This window comes from Triticum dicoccoides, chromosome 7A (assembly GCF_002162155.2).
Source record: "Triticum dicoccoides isolate Atlit2015 ecotype Zavitan chromosome 7A, WEW_v2.0, whole genome shotgun sequence".
In the NCBI taxonomy this organism is placed as follows: domain Eukaryota; kingdom Viridiplantae; phylum Streptophyta; class Magnoliopsida; order Poales; family Poaceae; genus Triticum; species Triticum dicoccoides.
Genome location: NC_041392.1, coordinates 589,890,826 through 589,905,383, shown reverse-complemented (window position 1 = coordinate 589,905,383; position 14,558 = coordinate 589,890,826). Strand labels below are relative to the sequence as shown.

Below are 14,558 nucleotides of genomic sequence, written 5' to 3'. Positions count from 1 at the left end.
AAATTGCTGTCAATTTAATGTAAAGTTGCACTATCCTCAAACAAACGAGGACTGGCTTAGATTGTGGTGGGCGTCGTCACCGTGTGCTCTTCCTCTGCATCCCACCTAATAGGGACTAAATTACACACACACAATTCATCGAAACATACCCAATGGGATATAGTTTCGAAGAGCACATCGAGAGAATTCCAGCAGTGAAAATGGATTTTAATTTCGGTTTCAATTCAAAACTTATGGCTTTAAAAAATTAAAAACATGAAATAAATGTATTCATACTTGTTCAATGCAATGGATTGCTTTTCCTAGTAATATGAATTAGTGGACCAACACTTTTCAAATCTGGTCAAACACTCCGGATTACTAGCGAGCCAATAAGCACTCACCAGACACATCCTTTTAGAAAAAAAAATCTAAATTAAATGCGTTCACACATATCCATATGGATTTTTTTCTAGTACTAACGATACAACGACCAATATGAATTAAATGTGTTCACACTTATTCACATAGATATTTTTCCTAGTATGGATTGGGGGGACCAACACCCAACCACTCCGAATTAGTAGCGAGCCAACGGCCACTCACTATACACATCTTAAGAAGAATGAAATATAAATTAAATGTGTTCACACCTGTTTATATGGGTACTTTTCCTAATATGAGTTAGTAGTAGAGGGGACCAACACTTTTTAAGGCTGGCCAACCATTCCGGATTACTAGTAAGCCAACGGCCACTTGCTAAACGCATCCTTTTTTAACAACAATATAAATCTTGGATTTTTAAACATGACAAATCAACTTTTTATGTGTCACGAGCCTGGCAATTCCCTTCAGCAAGCATGACAAATCCTGACGTGTTCAATTCTTTTGCTAGGAGTAGCATTTCTGTCATTCTTTTAAGCAGGAGATTAAGAGGGTGTTTGTTTCCAGGGATTATTGGTCTAGGGACTTAAATAAGTCCTTATAAGTCTCATCTAAACCAACAGGGGGGATTTATAGGGACTTAAAGTGGGCATTTGGGACTTATGAAATAAGACTTTGAAGGAGGGATTTATAGGGACTTATAGTTATAATATGGTCTTATAGAGACTTATAAGTCCCAGTAACCAAACAGGTAGAGACTTTTTAGGGACTTGTGACTTATAAGTTGGGACTAAGACTAGTCATACTGGGGAGTAACTTATACTAATGTCATGCATATGACACTAGTCTAAGTTACTACCTCCATAGTGCAAAGTAACATAATACTAGTATCATAGATTGCTTCATTTATTAGGTCATAGACTCATTTTGCCTCGGGAAGCGCTATGTTACAGTAACATATTATGTTACCACAAGCACCTCTTTCATCATTAAATACTTGCCACATAAGCAAATTTGTCTTGGGATGTGTTAAGTTACTACCTAAGTTACCCCCACTATGGCTAGCCTAAAAAAAGTTTTAGAACTTATGAACCAAACAGGGCCTAATGAAACCTATGCTCCTTCGGGACCCTCCAGTGTTCAAACTATTAAAGTAAAGATAGAAATAGAAAGTCGAGTGGTCGGTCGAATATTAAAAGACCACACAATTAGTAGTGCAATTAATGAACAATAACATAAGCACGCTACACGCCATGAATGGCCATTAAAACATCTCAAGAAGCATCACACCCTCACCGACACTTGTTTTTCCAGGAAAGCACACTGTCTCAACTGTAGTAGTACTAGTAGACAACTAGACATGAGAACAAGGATAAAAAATACAACCGACACTTCTTAACCAGGAAAGTAAACCGTCTGAACCAGTAGTCGTCACCAAGGATCCAATCCAATACAACTGACAGCAGCAGTATTCTTTACGCAGCAAAGTAAACCATCGAAGACCATGAATGATTTAGTTTGTTGATGATCCGATGGATGCCTTGCCTTGGCGTGCAACCCTGCTCTGCTCAGTGCTCACTCGCGTGGCTGGTTGCGCATGGGCGGGATGCTCTGCTCGTTCCGGAAGAAGTTGGTGGGATCGACGGCGGCCTTCACCTTGGCGAGCTTCTCGTAGTTGCCCAGGAAGTAGCGCTGGCCCCAGAAGCGGGCGTTCTCGGCGGCGCCCAAGCCGTCCTCCTCCTCCAGCGCGTTCTGCCCGATGTCCAGGTCCCGGAAGTTGACGTACGCCTCCCGCGGGTGCTTCGTCACGTGGTGCGCCATGAACCCGTAGAACCCGTCCAGCCAGCTCGTCGCCGCCGGCTCGCCGTCCGCGCTCATCCAGTACGCGATGTACTGGATCACGTACAGCACCCCGCGCCGGTGCGGGTAGGGCGTGGCGTCCTCGGGCACGCCGCACATGTACCCGCCGTGCGGCTCCAGCACGATCACCCCGGCGCCCTTCATCGTGAACCAGCTGGCGTAGACCTCCTTCCACACCGCCTTGGGGATGGCCTGCCGGACGTAGTCCGACTTGCCCTTGCTGAAGGTGCTCGGGCTGGCCGGTCTCGGCAGGAGCACGTCCTCCACCGGCTTGCTGTTGGTGAAGCTGAAGAAGGACAGCGCCGCCGACTGCAGCCACGTCATGGGCTGGCAGTCGGCGCTCGTCATGTTCAGCTCCGGGAAGCGGTCGCGCATCGTCGAGGCCAGCGACCCGCACTCGCCCAGGTACAGCGCACGGAACACGGCCTGCTGCCCCGTCACCATCACCGTGATCGTGAGCTCGCTGGGGAGCGCCGGCGCCACGTCCTGCCATCTCGTGAGGATGTCGACGGCGCCCTGCTCCAGCGTCTTGGCGATGTTGAACACCGTCACCGTGGCCGGGACGGGAACGAGCTGCACCTTCCACGACAGCACCACGCCGAAGTTGCCGCCGCCGCCGCCGCGGATGGCCCAGAACAGGTCCTCCCCCATGCCGGCCCGGTCGAGGAGCTCCCCGTTGGCGTTCACCAGCTTGGCGTCCACCACCCTGTCGATGGACAGCCCGTACTTGCGCATCATCATCCCGATCCCTCCACCGCTGAAGTGCCCTCCCACGCCGATGGTGGGGCACTCGCCGGACGGGAACGCGAGGCGGGGGTTGTTCTTGGCGACGGCGTAGTAGAGCTCCCCGATGGTGGCGCCGGACTCGACCCACGCCGTGGACGCCGCCTCGTCGACGCTGACGGCACGGAGCGCCGCGAGGTCGAGCAGGCCGAACACCTCCTGCCGCGCCGACCGGTACGACAGGCCCTCGTAGTCGTGGCCGCCGCTGCGCACGCGGAGGCGCACGCCGTGGCCGCGGCCGCACCGGATGGCGGCCTGCACGTGCGACGCGTCGGTGGGCGTCACGATGCACAGCGGCTTGGCCGTGGTGTTGACGAACTTGGCGTTCTTGATGTAGTTCACCAGCACGCCGGAGAAGCTGCTGGAGCACTGCGTGTACACCAGCTCGCCGGGGATCTTGTCCCGCACGCACTGCAGGAAGTCGTCGGAGGAGGCCATGGCCAGGTGGACCGAGAGGAGGAGGCTCGCGAGGAACGCCAGCGCCAGGCCTCTGCCTCTGAGCGTAGCCATCTTTCGCTTCTTCTCTTTCTATCAGCTAAGGGAGAGCAGCAGTGGTGTGTGTGTGCCTGAACTGACTGGAGCTGGCTCTTTATATATACTGCTCTGCTCGAACACTACCACAGTAGGAGTACTATATGATGTTCCAGTGGTTCACTGCGTGTGCGAGGAGCTTCGGATGGTTTTGCGTGCACGTCAGGCCAAGGGTCGATTCTACTGGTTAGTTTGTTTCTAATCTTCACATGATATGGCGCGCACGTTAAACATCTTCTTAGTAGGAACGGAATCGCATCGCAGCCGATTGATTGGCAATGGCATGCTTAAGCTTGAGCTTCACTCCGGGGCGATCGAGCTTGCGGTTGGCGTCGACGCCTCAACTGACCGAATCACGCTTTTGGCGATTGATTTTGTTTCATGGCCACGCGACGGCAGTTCACAACGACTAAACTGGTTTGGTTTGGGCGATCCCCAAGCATACTCCAGTTCATACACGCTCGCACGCTGAATGTGACCCAAGCAAAGATTCATCCGATTTGACGGTGACACATGCCTACATGCACTTTACATGGTACATGCAGATATCAATAATGACGTTTGTTTTGGATTATAAACGAGTTGGATAATGAGGCAATTGGGTGACAGAATTTTGGTTGAAGCAAACGGACGCAAATGAAATGAATAAAGTCGCGCACTACTTGGCTGGCTAGGGAAGGCTGCACCAACAAACTATGTAATAAAACTTTGGTTCCAGGTACCGCCAGAGTGCATTAGGTCTGGCGTAGGCACAACAAATAAAGATGACCACGGGCCATCAAAGCTCAGGCCGTGAGTAGGACTCGATTCTAGCAGAAAGTACACCATCGCTTCCTAATTACCCTAAAGCTCGAAGATATTTAATTAAGGCCAGCTGTTTGTTTTATGGAGAACTTCTAGCATTTTCATGTTGGCAGCAATCAAGGACCTACTTAATTACACGGGTAAATAGAACCCTTGCAAGGACAAAGCATAGAGTTTATGACAATGTCCTTCCTCCACCGAAATTGCTGTGCAGACGACAGTACACACACGACATGCAACCTACACTTATATCAAACGGTGGAGTAGTGCTGCTGCGTGCATCAGATGGCGTGAACTTCAGCATCGTTCAGAAATCGTCACTGTACAGTCGTGTGTATAGCAGGGTTTTCCTCCACTATACAGTCGTGTGTATAGCAGGGTTCTTCCCCCACACTATCTACATCCATGTTTAATAGTCCCGTCTTCCCAGGTTGAATGGAAGGAAACAAATAAAATATAAGTTTTCGTCGAAGCAAAAGTGAACATTATATCATAAAATCCGGAGGAAACACTCAGAGCGTGACACGTGATGGTGGCTGAGAGCACACGGACATTTTTAATATTTTTGACCAAAATTTAAAAAAATGAACAATTTTTTGATCTGTGAAATTTTAAAAAAACAGGAACATATTTTGAAACTCTGAACAAAATTTGACCATGTGAAGGTTTATTTGAATTTATGAACATTTGTTTTTTTAATTGTAAACATTTACAATCAAACTTGTATCTGTAATCCCATTGAAATGTTCCTCTTGCACTGAGACTTCCGTTCAAGTGTGTGCATAACAGCTCCCCTCCCCATCCAGCGCCCGCCGCCGCCGCCGCCGCCGCTCGCTGCTCCCCATCCACCGCCGCCCCTCTCGCTCGCTCGGTCGGTCGACCTTAGGCGTACCCGCAGCCACCGCCGAAGTCTCCACACCCAGCGTCGCCGCCCCCTGCTCCGGATCCACCACAGCCATCCACCGTCCCCCGTCTCGCTCGCTCGCTTGGTCGACCCTAACCGTACCCGTGGCCGCCGCCGACGCCTCCATATCTAGCGTCGCCGCCCCCTACTCCCCATCCACGGCCGCCCCTCTCGCTCGCTCCGTTGGTCGACCATAGCCGTACCCATGGCCGCCGCCGCCTCCACAAACAGCGTCGCCGCCCCTGCTCCGCATCCACCACCGCCGCGTCCTCATTCTCCGCCACCATCCCTAGTCCGGACAAGCCACCACCGACTCCCTCGTCGGGATCAGCCCATCCACGCCGCGCCTTCGTCCTGGGCTGAGCATTCTCGGAACCTCCGTATCACTGTTAGCTCCTTCGACGTCGACCTTGGCTGAACCGCCTCCACTGCCTCGGCTTTCGTTCTAGCACCAATGGCCAATCGTATGTTTGTTCATTTGTCTGTTTATGCAATAGATGTGCTATCTTGCAGATCGATCTTGCTTGTGCAAATAGATGTGCTGCCTCTTGTTTAACAGATGGACAAGTGGTACTGCATATTGATGACATTAATCTGGACTATGACTCGGATGAACAGACGGTGGAGAGGGACATACCTACCCCAGACTCGACGACTAGTAAACATCTTTGCCTGTGTACAAGGTCATTCGTTCTACACCAGTGGTTATGGTATATGTACCGTAAGCGTGTACGGGTGAGACCGGAATGAATACGGTATATGGTTAGCGTCACAGGTGAAATCGAAGAGAGTACGGTCTATTTCGGCATGTGCCGGGTGAGATTAGAACGAGTATGATCGGAGTCTGCCTTAAGTTGTTTTTACTATGTTTTTTCTCGGTTTTAGATTTGGAGCGGATGGTGCCCAGATACGAATTTGGAATTGGATTGTACCTGTCAAGATTACGGGATGGATAATTATCAAATATGGTTGCACAGTGAATATTTCTTCCCTATGAATTTGCTGGCTTTCCATGGGGAAATTTCTTGCTTAATATGAACATGCATCATTGGGTTTTCTTTAATAGTTATTATATCTGAATATGTATTAAACAAGGATGCATTCTTTTTAATGTTCTGAAACTAGATGTCTAGTAATATTGGTAGAGAACTAGCCTAGATTTTTCATACTTAAATGTAAACAAAGGTAATAACATTTATACATTTCTGCAGCTTAACAAAAGAATCAAAACTGATTGTTCAACCCACACTATTTCATCTTCATACTCATTAAAAACTTGATGAGAACCTTGAAAGTAAACTCATAAAGGGGAAAAGAGTGTAACATGATGTTTGAATAGATTATATTTTACGAAGAGACTGCCCCTGATCCTTGCAATTTTGGGGCAATATGCTTAGTGATATTGCTTCTTACAACCTGTTTGCATCCCAGTAACACAAGCAACATTATATTTAGGACAATTTTTGATGGTTTAATTTAACTAATTCCATATGATTGTAGTATGTGGTTCATCATTCTGCGAAGCTACAAGAACAAGTGACGTACCATACAAATGAATAGTGGATGTAGCCACTAGGTTTGTTTTGAAGACTTTCATAGGATAGCAATCACACTTAATAGGAACGTGAAGCATGTTTATGATCTGACATATCGATGATGTTGGTGTCCAGATTTCTGAAAGTGCAATCTTGCCCTTACATCAAGTTTTGATGTTGATGACAATATACATGTAGGGGACTAACTATGTTCGTTAAGTGAATCTCAGGTGTTAGTCCCCGAATGTCAAAGGTGTGTGGATCATGAACATACAGAGTTGATCTTACTCAAGGAAGAAGTATAAAAAAGATTGTATATTTGTTGTTCTTGAGTATAGGATCCCACACTATTAAGAGGGGTTCAGTAGGGTTAGTGAAGGACTTGCTCATGTCACAAAATACCTAGCTTCTAAATCTTAGGCACATACACAATATTCTGGTGCTTAAATTCTGCCTCTACTCCCAAGCCGGATGTTCGGGCCGCACGTCGGATATCCGATCCACATAACACTTTTGTGTTTCTATTTATTCCGGATGTCCGGCCAGTCTGCCGGATGTTCGGGCTCTTCGTGTTCCCCGGATCTCCGGGCTGCCCAAGCCGGATGCCTCGCCACAGCTATCCAGAGAGCGTATGGGTGTTGTGACTTCACCGGATGTCCAGCCTCATCGCTGGATGTTTGGGACTTCCAGCCACGCTGGATGTCCGGGACTTCCAGCCATGCCGGATGTCTGGGCTTTGCCATGGATGTCCGACCCCTCTGTTTTATTCACTCCTCTCTATTTCTCTTTACATGCGTTACACTGTGTCGGATGTCTGGCCCCTGGCCCGGATGTCCGGCCTACCCCTGTCACTTACACTACAATGGCCATATTTGCTCCAATACTATATATAGCCTTCTTCCCCCACGGGAGAGGGTTGACCATTCACTTTGAACAAACCCTAGAACACATTTCACTCCCTCTCTCTCACACATACTAATACACCAAATCTTAGAACCCAAAGGGATTTGAGAGCATTTGTGAGAAGTTATCCAAGCAAGTGATAGATCCACTCCTTCCCCATCTTTGCACCAAAGGAATTCGTGATTTGAGCAAGTCTTGAGCTTTTCCCCATCGTTCTTGTTACTCTTGGAGGTTGGAGACTCCTAGGCGGTAGGAGTCATTCGGAGAGGAATGGACCATTGTGATTACCCCGGAAAGTTTGTGATGGTTTGGAGACCACCTAAAGGTCTACCACTAATGGTTGGGAATCGCCTCCGTGGTGATATCTCAAAGAGAGAATAGGGTGTACCTTCATGGCGTTGTTGTGCCTTCGTGGTAACACCCACCTCTCTAAACGGTGATGTAGCTTCCCTCCAAGTAAGTGAACATCGGCATACATCCTTGTCTCTCGGAGTTGCGGTTCTTCCTAACCCTAACTTCCTACTTATGGTTACTTGCCTCTTAGTCTTTACTTATATCGTATTGTGCTTGCTTACTGTTGGAAATATGCCCTAGAGGCAATAATAAAATGGTTATTATTATATTTCTTTGTTCATGATAATTGTCTATTGTTCATGCTATAATTGTGTTATCCGGAAATCGTAATACATGTGTGAATACATAGACCACAATGTGTCCCTAGTGAGCCTCTAGTTGACTAGCTCGTTGATCAACAGATAGTCATGGTTTCCTGGCTATAGACATGGGGATGTCATTGATAACGGGATCACATCATTAGGAGAATGATGTGATGGACAAGACCCAATCCTAAGCTTAGCTCAAAGATCATGTAGTTCGTTTGCTGTAGCTTTTCCGAGTGTCAAGTATCATTTCCTTATACCATGAGATTGTGCAACTCCCAGATACCGTAGGAGTGCCTTGGGTGTGCCAAACGTCACAACGTAACTGGTTGACTATAAAGGTACATTACAGGTATCTTCGAAAGTGTCTGTTGGGTTGGCACGAATCGAGACTGGGATTTGTCACTCCGTATGACGGAGAGGTATCTCTGGGCCCACTCGGTAATGCATCATCACAATGAGCTCAATGTGATCAAGTGGTTGATCACGGGATCATGCATTACGGTACGAGTAAAGTGACTTGCCGGTAACGAGACTGAACGAGGTATTGGGATACCGACGATCGAGTCTCGGGCAAGTAACGTACCGATTGACAAAGGGAATTGTATATGGATTGATTGAATCCTCGACATCGTGGTTCATCTGATGAGCTCATCGTGGAGCATGTGGGAGCCAACATGGGTATCCAGATCCCGATGTTGGTTATTGATCGGAGAGGCTTCTCGGTCATGTCTGCATGTCTCCCGAACCCATAGGGTCTACACACTTAAGGTTCGGTGACGCTAGGGTTGTAGAGATATGAGTATGCAGTAACCCGAAAGTTGTTCGGAGTCCCGGATGAGATCCCGGACGTCACGAGGAGTTTCGGAATGGTCCGGAGGTGAAGAATTATATATAGGAAGTGCAGTTTCGGCCATCGGGAGAGTTTTAGGGGTCACCGGTATTGTACCGGGACCACCGGAAGGGTCCCGGGGGTTCACCGGGTGGGGCCACCCATCCCGGAGGGCCCCATGGGCTGAAGTGGGGAGGGGAACCAGCCCCTGATGGGCTGGTGCGCCCCCCCTTGCCCCCCATGCGCCTAGGGTTGGGAGCCCTAGGGGAGGGGGCACCTCCACTTGCCTTGGGGGGTACTCCACCCCCTTGGCCGCCGCCCCCCCTAGGAGATCCCATCTCCTAGGGCCGGCGCACCCCCCTAGGGGGCCTATATAAACGGGGGAGGGAGGGCATCCACACCTCAAGTCTTGGCGCCTCCCTCTCCCCTGCTACACCTCTCTCTCTCGCAGAAGCTCGGCGAAGCCCTGCTGCGATCATTGCTGGATCCACCACCACGCCGTCGTGCTGCTGGATCTTCATCAACCTCTCCTTCCCCCTTGCTGGATCAAGAAGGAGGAGACGTCATCCGCTCCGTACGTGTGTTGAACGCGGAGGTGCCGTCCGTTCGGCACTTGGTCATCGGTGATTTGGATCACGGCGAGTACGACTCCATCATCCCTGTTCTCTTGAACGCTTCCGCTCGCGATCTACAAGGGTATGTAGATGCACTCTCCTCTCGTTGCTAGTTGACTCCATAGATTGATCTTGGTGAAACGTAGGGAACTTTTTTGTTTTCTGCAACGTTCCCCAACAGTGGCATCATGAGCTAGGTCTATGCGTAGTTACTATGCACGAGTAGAATACAAAGTAGTTGTGGGCGTCGATATTGTCAATTTTCTTGCCGTTACTAGTCTTATCTTGATTCGGCGGCATCGTGGGATGAAGCGGCCCGGACCAACCTTGCACGTACGCTTACGTGAGACCGGTTCCACCGACTGACATGCACTAGTTGCATAAGGTGGCTGGCGGGTGTCTGTCTCTCCCACTTTAGTCGGATCGGATTCGATGAATAGGGTCCTTATGAAGGGTAAATAGAAATTGGCAATTCACGTTGTGGTTTTGGCGTAGATAAGAAAACGTTCTTGCTAGAATCCTATTGTAGCCACGTAAAACTTGCAACAACAATTAGAGGACGTCTAACTTGTTTTTGCAGCAAGTGTCATGTGATGTGATATGGCCAAAGTTGTGATGAATGATGAATGATATATATGTGATGTATGAGATCATGTTCTTGTAATAGGAATCACGACTTGCATGTCGATGAGTATGACAACCGGCAGGAGCCATAGGAGTTGTCTTTTTTTTGTATGACCTGCGTGTCATTGAGAAACGCCATGTAAATTACTGTACTTTATTGCTAAACGTGTTAGCCATAGTAGTAGAAGTAATAGTTGGCGAGCAACTTCATGGAGACACGATGATGGAGATCATGGTGTCATGCCGGTGACAAGATGATCATGGAGCCCCAAGATGGAGATCAAAGGAGCTATATGATATTGGCCATATCATGTCACTATTATTTGATTGCATGTGATGTTTATCATGTTTTTGCATCTTGTTTACTTAGAACGACGGTAGTAAATAAGATGGTCCCTCATAATAATTTCAAGAAAGTGTTCCCCCTAACTGTGCGCCGTTGCGACAGTTCGTTGTTTCGAAGCACCACGTGATGATCGGGTGTGATAGATTCCAACGTTCACATACAACGGGTGTAAGACAGATTTACACATGCACACACTTAGGTTGACTTGACGAGCCTAGCATGTACAGACATGGCCTCGGAACACGAAAGAGCGAAAGGTCGAGCATGAGTCGTATAGAAGATACGATCAACATGAAGATGTTCACCGATGTTGACTAGTCCGTCTCACGTGATGATCGGACACGGCCTAGTTGACTCGGATCATGTTATACTTAGATGACTGGAGGGATGTCTATCTGAGTGGGAGTTCATTGAGTAATTTGATTATATGAACTTAATTATCATGAACTTAGTCTAAAATCTTTACAATATGTCTTGTAGATAAAATGTCCAACGTTGTCCTCAACTTCAACGTGTTCGTAGAGAAAACCAAGCTGAAAGACAATGGCAGCAACTATATGGACTGGGTCCGGAACCTGAGGATCATCCTCATAGCTGCCAAGAAAGATTATGTCCTACGAGCACCGCTAGGTGAAGTACCTGCTTTCCCTGCAGAACAAGACATTATGAACGCTTGGCAGACACGTGCTGATGATTACTCCCTCGTTCAGTGCGGCATGCTTTACAGCTTAGAACCGGGGCTCCAAAAGCGTTTTGAGAGACATAGAGCATATGAGATGTTCGAAGAGCTAAAAATGGTTTTTCAAGCTCATGCCCGGGTCGAGAGATATGAAGTCTCCGGCAAGTTCTTCAGCTGTAAGATGGAGGAAAATAGTTCTGTCAGCGAGCACATACTCAAAATGTCTGGGTTGCATAACAGCTTGACTCAGCTGGGAGTTAATCTCCCGGATGACGCGGTCATTGACAGAATCCTTCAGTCGCTTCCACCGAGCTACAAGAGCTTTGTGATGAACTTCAATATGCAGGGGATGGAAAAGACCATTCCTGAAGTATTTGCAATGCTGAAATCAGCAGAGGTAGAAGTCAAAAAGGAACATCAAGTGTTGATGGTGAATAAAACCACTAAGTTCAATAAAGGCAAGGGTAAGAAGAACTTCAAGAAGGACGGCAAGGGAGTTGCCGCGCCTGGTAAGCAAGCTGCCGGGAAGAAGCCAAAGAATGGACCCAAGCCCGAGACTGAGTGCTTTTATTGCAAGGGAAGTGGTCATTGGAAGCGGAACTGCCCCAAATACTTAGCGGACAAGAAGGCCGGCATCACGAAAGGTATATGTGATATACATGTAATTGATGTGTACCTTACCAGTACTCGTAGTAGCTCCTGGGTATTTGATACCGGTGCAGTTGCTCACATTTGTAACTCAAAGTAGGAGCTGCGGAATAAGCGGAGACTGGCGAAGGACGAGGTGACGATGCGCGTCGGGAATGGTTCCAAGGTCGATGTGATCGCCGTCGGCACGCTACCTCTACATTTACCTGCGGGATTAGTTTTAAACCTCAATAATTGTTATTTAGTGCCAGCTTTGAGCATGAACATTGTATCAGGATCTCGTTTAATTCGAGACGGCTACTCATTTAAATCCAAGAATAATGGTTGTTCTATTTATATGAGAGATATGTTTTATGGTCATGCTCCAATGGTGAATGGTTTATTCTTAATGAATCTCGAGCGTAATGTTACACATATTCATAGTGTGAATACCAAAAGATGTAAAGTTGATAATGATAGTCCCACATACTTGTGGCACTGCCACCTTGGTCACATAGGTGTCGAACGCATGAAGAAGCTCCATGCAGATGTACTTTTGGAGTGTCTTGATTATGAATCATTTGACACGTGCGAACCATGCCTCATGGGTAAAATGACCAAGACTCTGTTCTCAGGAACAATGGAGCGAGCAACCAACTTATTGGAAATCATACATACTGATGTGTGCGGTCCAATGAGTGTTGAGGCTCGCGGTGGCTATCGTTATGTTCTCACCCTCACTGATGACTTGAGTAGATATGGGTATGTCTATTTAATGAAACACAAGTCTGAGATCTTTGAAAAGTTCAAGGAATTTCAGAGTGAGGTTGAGAATCAACTTGATAGGAGAATCAAGTTCTTGCGATCAGATCGTGGGGGAGAATACTTGAGTCATGAATTTGGCACACACTTAAGAAAATGTGGAATAGTTTCACAACTCATGCCGCCTGGAACACCTCAGCGTAATGGTGTGTCCGAACGTCGTAATCGCACTCTATTAGATATGGTGCGATCTATGATGTCTCTCACCGATTTACCGCTGTCATTTTGGGGCTATGCTTTAGAGACTGCCGCATTCACTTTAAATAGGGCTCCGTCAAAATCCGTTGAGACGACACCGTATGAATTATGGTTTGGGAAGAAACCTAAGCCGTCGTTTCTAAAAGTTTGGGGATGCGATGCTTATGTCAAGAAACTTCAACTTGAAAAGCTCGAACCCAAGTCGGAGAAATGCGTCTTCATAGGATACCCTAAAGAAACTATTGGGTATACCTTCTACCTCAGATCCGAAGGCAAGATCTTTGTTGCCAAGAATGGATCCTTTCTAGAGAAAGAGTTTCTCTCGAAGGAAGTAAGTGGGAGGAAAGTAGAACTCGATGAAGTATTACCTCTTGAACCGGAAAGTGGCGCAACACAGGAAAATGTTCCTGAGGTGCCTGCACCGACTAGAGAGGAAGTTAATGATGATGATCATGAAACTTCAGATCAAGTTGCTACTGAACTTCGTAGGTCCACAAGGACACGTTCCGCCCAGAGTGGTACGGCAACCCTGTCTTGGAAATCATGTTGTTAGACAACGGTGAACCTTCGAACTATGAAGAAGCGATGGTGGGCCCGGATTCTGACAAATGGCTGGAAGCCATGAAATCCGAGATAGGATCCATGTATGAAAATGAAGTATGGACTTTGACTGACTTGCCCGTTGATCGGCGAGCCATAGAAAATAAATGGATCTTTAAGAAGAAGACAGACGCGGATGGTAATGTGACCATCTATAAAGCTCGGCTTGTCGCTAAGGGTTATCTACAAGTTCAAGGGGTTGACTACGATGAGACTTTCTCACCTGTAGCGAAGCTGAAGTCCGTCTGAATCATGTTAGCAATTGCCGCATTCTATGATTATGAGATATGGCAAATGGACGTCAAAACGGCATTCCTTAATGGTTTCCTTAAGGAAGAATTGTATATGATGCAGCCGGAAGGTTTTGTCGATCCTAAGAATGCTGACAAGGTGTGCAAGCTCCAACGCTCGATTTATGGGCTGGTGCAAGCATCTCAGAGTTGGAACATTCGCTTTGACGAGATGATCAAAGCATTTGGGTTTATGTAGACTTATGGAGAAACCTGCATTTACAAGAAAGTGAGTGGGAGCTCTGTAGCATTTCTCATATTGTATGTGGATGACATACTGTTGATGGGAAATGATATAGAATTCTTGGAAAGCATAAAGGCCTACTTGAACAAGTGTTTTTCAATGAAGGACCTTGGAGAAGCTGCTTATATATTAGGCATCAAGATCTATAGAGATAGATCAAGACGCCTCATTGGTCTTTCACAGAGCACGTACCTTGACAAGATATTGAAGAAGTTCAAAATGGATCAGTCAAAGAAGGGGTTCTTGCCTGTATTGCAATGTACGAGATTGAGCACGGCTCAAAGCCCGACCACGGCAGAAGATAGAGAAAAGATGAGTGTCGTCCCCTATGCCTCAGCCA

General features: G+C 47.4%; 1 protein-coding gene across 1 annotated transcript; it reads right to left on the bottom strand.

Annotated features, from left to right (window-relative positions):
• Nucleotides 1-1,553: 1,553 nt before the first annotated feature.
• LOC119329970 (berberine bridge enzyme-like 26) lies at nt 1,554-3,586 on the bottom strand. Its single transcript, XM_037603077.1, has one exon. It carries the CDS (start codon nt 3,514-3,516, stop codon nt 1,939-1,941), a length of 1,578 nt encoding a protein of 525 aa, XP_037458974.1. The 5' UTR covers nt 3,517-3,586; the 3' UTR covers nt 1,554-1,938.
• Nucleotides 3,587-14,558: the final 10,972 nt, after the last annotated feature.

Bases quoted from the DNA above. Each gene is read 5' to 3' on its own strand.
- LOC119329970 (XM_037603077.1), bottom strand. From the start codon at position 3,516: ATGGCTACGCTCAGAGGCAGAGGCCTGGCGCTGGCGTTCCTCGCGAGC.